The sequence below is a fragment of the Vigna radiata genome, chromosome 6, assembly GCF_000741045.1.
Source record: "Vigna radiata var. radiata cultivar VC1973A chromosome 6, Vradiata_ver6, whole genome shotgun sequence".
In the NCBI taxonomy this organism is placed as follows: Eukaryota; Viridiplantae; Streptophyta; class Magnoliopsida; order Fabales; family Fabaceae; genus Vigna; species Vigna radiata.
In genome coordinates, this window is record NC_028356.1 from 27,270,016 (window position 1) to 27,275,913 (window position 5,898).

Here is a 5,898-nt window from a genome sequence, read left to right on the forward strand (position 1 = left end):
AATCATTTCAGAATCATGAGAAGGAAGATAGTTGATAATCTTAATTTAAATAATTTTATATCAAATCTCAAGGAGCCCATATAAACAAATTTAGCCTATTTACAAAAATGTCATTAGATATTCTTTTGCCAACTTTCATGTAGATCTAAATAAACTGTATGACATAAAAAAACTAGTTTTGCTCTTATAAAGTTATAAAATATAAAATAATTTAAATAAATATTAAAAATAAATTATATTACTATCAAATTAACAAATACAAGCATAAATAAATGTCAAAAATAAATTATACTACTAGCATCAACCTCACCAATTCTAACATAAACATCAAAATTAAATAAAATAATACTAATTTCAATAAATATTATATTAGTCTTACATTAAAGTAAAATAAATTACACTAATAACTAAATAAATACTAACTTAAATAAATATAAATATTAAAATTAAATTACATTAGTTTCGATTTTATCAACACTAGCTTCAATATAATCAATTTTTGTTAAAAAAAAATGTATTCTAACTTCAATTTAAAATACACTTAACCTACTTTAAAATCACTTTATTTACACTCACTCATATCTCTAGCATTATTTGATATTTAATTATTACAATTGTTATGAAAATTATTAAATGAAAATGAAATATATTTAATATCTTAGTAATACAAAAGAACTATGTCTATTTTAAGTGTTTTTTTTTTCTTCACTTGTTTTTAATCAAATGTTTGCATGAATGGTCAAAATAAAACCTAACAGTTTGATTGAACAACAGTATTAAGAACACAGTATAAAAAAACTCCTTTTGTATATTGTAAACATTTATTTCTATAGTGGTATCTAGCAATTACTAGATTTTGAATTCAAAGAAGTAGTGGATTGATCCCGCCAATTAAAATAGAAAAGATTATCAGAAGAATAAATTAACCCTAAAATTAGTCAAATGATAAACATATTCAAAGTAGACTTTCTGCAATAATTACCCTTTTTTCCTCGGTTTATTAGGAACCAGAGAAAACGAATTAGATGCCCCATTTCCACCAATTATGGGAATTTTCAGTAGCATTTTCGAGTGAAAGAGATCCATTAGTCAGTATTATAGACTATATTACTATCACTACCATAAAAAGGAAACAATTTGACTCAAAAAATTGATAAATATAAAGGAACCCTATTCTCCACACAAGAAAATTGTTTTTGCAAAGTGGTCCTTTAAAGTGAAGTTATAATGATATTTTGTAGGTCTATAATGCATTTGTTCCACTATATAAGGTTGATATAGTAGTTGAAGTGAGGCACAGCAGCTACTTGAATAAACACTGTAGCTTCTTCTATTTTATACCTCTCTTTCTGATTATTATTTTTATTATTATATTATGTAGCTGCTGCTGCAGTAGCTGTGTCATGAATGTCATAAAGTAATGTGGTACTGAAAAAAACAGAAAAGGAAGCATACAGAGAGACAAGACCCTCGTAGCTGAAGGTATGAGAATTATACTTTCAATTAATTTGTTAACAACTTTTATTGTTCTTGTTATCTTTTCAAATTTATAACTGTTGCATTGTCTTTGAAACATTTGAAGCTTTTTAATTGAATTATGTTAGCCTTTTTTTCTACTTAATATCAAGTTTTTATATTTTTATATTGTTTAATTTTTCTATTAAAAGTTGCTGTCTTTACAAGAAACTTGAGATTTTATAGTTAATATAAGAATGATATTAGTTTCTGATGTATTCAAATATTCTTTATTTTATAGCAATTAATATTTTCGTTTTCACAGAATGTTATGAAAATTTTGTTAATATGTTATGGTACTAAGTAGTTTCATGAGTTACCACATATACAATTATGACTTGTAACTCAGAATGTTTAATTTGCATATAACTATTCCGTTTATGTTGTGAATACCTAAACAAAAAAACGTGAAAATCGTGGTTTCGAACACAAAACAATAACAATAATGAAGTGTCCAAATTAGGTATGTCCTTTACAACTAGTGTTTGGCAATATCCTATGAATGGCCAACTCATATTGATTTAGAAGATGATTTTCATGATTTGATGTCATTAAAAGAAAATTCTAGAAGAAAAAAGGGAAAAAAAAAAGTAAAAACGAAATGAGAAGGAAAAAACCCAAGTGAGAAAGTTGAGACATTTTTGTTGGGAATCTAAATGTGAGTCCAAATTTCACATTAGATAAAAATGAGAGAGTAAAGTAATATATACAGGTGAAATATCCATTAACCTATTGTCTTGAGGTTTTGAATAGAGAGTTGGTGTCGATCCTTTATATCGTTTGCGTCAAATGTTATTAATGTTTGTATAACCCCAAAATAATCTTCTTTTTTTATAGACTCAACAATTTTTACATTTCAATTAATATACGTCATAACTTAACCAAAAAAGAATTGAGTCAAACCTTCAATTTTAGAGTTAAATTAAAAAAGAAAAAATAGATCCACGATGATAGGTAAGATTTGTATTGTTTTTCAATTAGATTTGATGTTCTCCTCTTGATAATTTAAGTACTAGAATTCACTAAACAATAATATATTATTGAAGTAAAATTCCAACAAAACAACATTTATTAATTACATATAAGAACATTTTTAATTGTTTTCTTTTTTGGTAAATAATCCTCCTTTTGTTTCTTACCTTACTTTAAGTAGTTACACGAGATTAAACAATTGATTCTTAATTAACCACCCAACAGTAATTAAACTTAAGCAATTCATCCTACTGTGTATAACTATATACTTCAGTGGACATTTTCTTATAAGAAGCAGCTTTTTAATTTTAAATTCCGGAAAAATAACTATTTAAAGTGCTCTACTTAATTTAATTTTAAAAAATATCTACAAACCTATGGTTAAGAGTTACTTAATTTTGACATGAAATCATTACCACAGACTTATGATTAATTTAATTTCAGTTGCATCCATATGAGCATGTGTTTTGAAATTGGTCAAATTTGACTCTCATGTTTACTTTACAATAGCTTTTTGAACTCATAGTGCCATGTGGGTCAGTAACTCCACTCATTGCACAAAATACGTTTTCTCTTTCAAGTTCCTCGAGTCTTCCTCCCAACACTTATATATATACCCTTTCTCATATCTTGTTTCATGCACAAGTACAACCCCTCTAAACCATTCTCTTCATAACCTAGAACATTGTCTGAAAAGATCATCACGTAAACACACACACTTTTCCTTGCCAGAAATCTGACGAGAAATAGATTTTAACCTAATTCACACACTTTTCCTTACCAGAAATCTAACGAAGAAATAGACCATAACCTGATTCAATCTCACAAAACTCACGTGTAAGAAAATCGATTTGTAAATTAGAATTTGTATTTAACTTATATATTATAAATTATTATTAATAAGTCCATATTTTTGAGACAGTTCTTTCTATTTTTTTTTGTTGTACTTGACTGATAATTAACTGATCATAATCATACATATAACTCAATCCTACTGAACAGTGAGCAGAATCTCTAAGGCTGACTCTGAAGCATAATTTGGGTCGGTGTCTCTCTTCTCTCTCAAAGCAAGATGTTGGAAAGCGATGCAGGCAGAACTTATCCAGAGGCATTTGAAGCCTCGAATGGCAAAATTCAACTAGCAGATTCCGATTCCTTTGACGATGATGGGCGTCCCAAAAGAACTGGTAATCAAATTAGCCTTCAAAATCCAAGTATTTTGAAGTTCATGGAATTGTTATTTTCAAAGTCACTCACTTTGAGTTTGACAAAACAGGAACTGTTTGGACTGCAAGTGCCCACATAATAACTGCTGTTATTGGTTCTGGGGTGCTATCTTTGGCTTGGGCTGTTGCTCAGCTTGGTTGGGTTGCTGGTCCTGCTATAATGATTTTGTTCTCTGTTGTCACTTATTGCACCTCAATTCTTCTGGCTGTTTGTTACCGCACTGGTGACCAACTCACTGGCAAGAGAAACTACACCTACACTCAAGCTGTCAGATCATATCTAGGTATGCATGCTCAAACTCAACTATGCTACTTTTCCAAAGTCTTTTATTGAAGAAAATGGTTCTTGGGTTTTGCAGGTGGAATGAATGTCAAGTTTTGTGCGCTGGTTCAGTATGCGAACCTTTTTGGAGTGGCAATTGGGTACACCATAGCAGCTTCCATAAGCATGATGTGAGTTTTGAAAGATGCAAAGTGTTGTTGTGTGGATGAAAGTGTAAGAACGATTGTGCTAATTGGTGTTTTGGGTTGTTCATGAAACAGGGCGGTTAAAAGGTCTAACTGCTATCATAATAGCGGAGGAAAAGATCCATGCAAAATGAACAGCAATGTTTACATGATTTCATTTGGAATTGCGGAAATTATTTTATCCCAAATTCCAGATTTTAACGAATTGTGGTGGCTCTCTATTGTGGCTGCTGTCATGTCTTTCACATACTCTATAATTGGACTTGGTCTTGGAATGACTAAAGTTATACGTACGATTCTATTCATGTTATATTAGAGAGAATTGTCATTTATTATATCACTGTGAGCTGAGGATTGATCATATTGACTTAAATTGTGCTTGTAACAGAAAATGGAATGATTAAAGGAAGCTTAACTGGTGTAAGTATTGGTGCTGTCTCAGAAATCCAAAAAGTTTGGAGGACCTTCCAAGCTCTCGGTAACATAGCCTTTGCCTACTCCTACTCAATGATCCTTATAGAAATTCAGGTACATCTACATTCATATCAACTTCACTGTTCAAAAGATAGTTTCATTGGTCTTATTTGTATGCTTTTTCTAATCAGAATTGAAATTTTACGTCAACAATCTGTATGATTCTAAGTGTGAATATTATGAGTTGAAGTATAAACTAAAACAGGGGTTGTTATGAAACAGGACACAATCAAATCACCTCCTGAAGAGTCAAAGACAATGTCGAAGGCTACTTTGTCGAGTGTCTTGGTGACAAGCATTTTCTATATTCTATGTGGTGGTTTTGGCTATGCAGCTTTTGGAGATTCAAGCCCTGGAAACCTGCTAACTGGTTTTGGCTTCTTTAACCCATATTGGCTCCTGGACATAGCCAATGTTGCCATTGTTGTCCACCTTGTTGGTGCATACCAAGTTTACTGCCAACCCCTGTTCCAATTTATTGAAAACAACGCAGCACAAAAATTCCCAGACAATGATTTTATGAGCAAGGAATTTAAGGTAGCAATCTATGGTTTGAAACCCTTCAAGCTGAACCTTTTCCGGTTGGTTTGGAGGACAATTTTTGTGATCTTCTGCACTGTCATAGCAATGCTGCTTCCATTCTTCAATGACATTGTGGGGCTGATTGGAGCCATTGGATTTTGGCCACTGACTGTGTATTTCCCTGTGGAGATGTATATTGTTCAAGCTAAAGTACCAAAGTGGAGCACAAAATGGATATGCTTGCAGATGCTTAGTGCTACATGCTGCGTCATAACAATTGTAGCTGCAGTAGGTTCCATTGCTGGGATTCTTGATGATCTTAAAGTTTACAAGCCATTCACCACCAGTTACTAGTTCAGTAGCATTACTCAGTTAACATTGTCAAAGATTTCATTGCTAATTTGAAATCTAAGGGCTTGTGTATGCTTCTATTTATTCTGTAAACAGTGACTTTCTGTACTTTAGTTTTAATAAGCTTGTGTAATGGGCTTTAGTAGTGTTTGAGGCCATCAGTACAGACTCTGTAATATACAAGTCTTTCTGTTTACTCCAATATTTAAAATTGTTCAATTTGGAATTTGAATAATTTTCTTTCAAGTAAGAAATTTAAGTTCTTTTTTAGAATTTTAATGATGTGGAATATTTATTGATTATGCTAATATCTAATTTTAATAAAAAAGTATTTTAATAAATCTATTGATTAATTCTTTTTATTTATGAA

General features: G+C 30.8%; 1 protein-coding gene across 3 annotated transcripts; it reads left to right on the forward strand.

Moving 5' to 3' along the window:
* The first annotated feature begins 1,330 nt into the window (after nucleotides 1–1,330).
* Nucleotides 1,331–5,760, forward strand: LOC106763815 (amino acid permease 3). 3 transcript variants are annotated; one of them, XM_014647969.2, is made up of 7 exons: nucleotides 1,331–1,482; nucleotides 3,490–3,674; nucleotides 3,764–3,997; nucleotides 4,073–4,166; nucleotides 4,257–4,471; nucleotides 4,570–4,709; nucleotides 4,878–5,760. In XM_014647969.2, the coding sequence occupies exons 2-7, from the start codon at nucleotides 3,560–3,562 to the stop codon at nucleotides 5,529–5,531; spliced, it is 1,452 nt and encodes a 483-aa protein (XP_014503455.1). In that variant the 5' UTR covers nucleotides 1,331–1,482; nucleotides 3,490–3,559; the 3' UTR covers nucleotides 5,532–5,760. The 3 variants fall into 3 exon arrangements, with proteins under 3 accessions (XP_014503455.1, XP_014503457.1, XP_014503456.1); XM_014647971.2 differs by lacking the exon at nucleotides 1,331–1,482 and adding an exon at nucleotides 3,134–3,324; XM_014647970.1 differs by lacking the exon at nucleotides 1,331–1,482 and adding an exon at nucleotides 3,325–3,340.
* Nucleotides 5,761–5,898: the final 138 nt, after the last annotated feature.

What these genes read in the sequence shown, in the direction of transcription:
- LOC106763815 (XM_014647969.2), top strand. Translation starts at nt 3,560, where the DNA reads ATGTTGGAAAGCGATGCAGGCAGAACTTATCCAGAGGCATTTGAAGCC. An exon ending in GCAGCTTCCATAAGCATGAT is followed by an intron (nt 4,167 to 4,256) that starts GTGAGTTTTGAA and finishes TTCATGAAACAG; the next exon opens with GGCGGTTAAAAGGTCTAACT. An exon ending in TGATCCTTATAGAAATTCAG is followed by an intron (nt 4,710 to 4,877) that starts GTACATCTACAT and finishes GTTATGAAACAG; the next exon opens with GACACAATCAAATCACCTCC.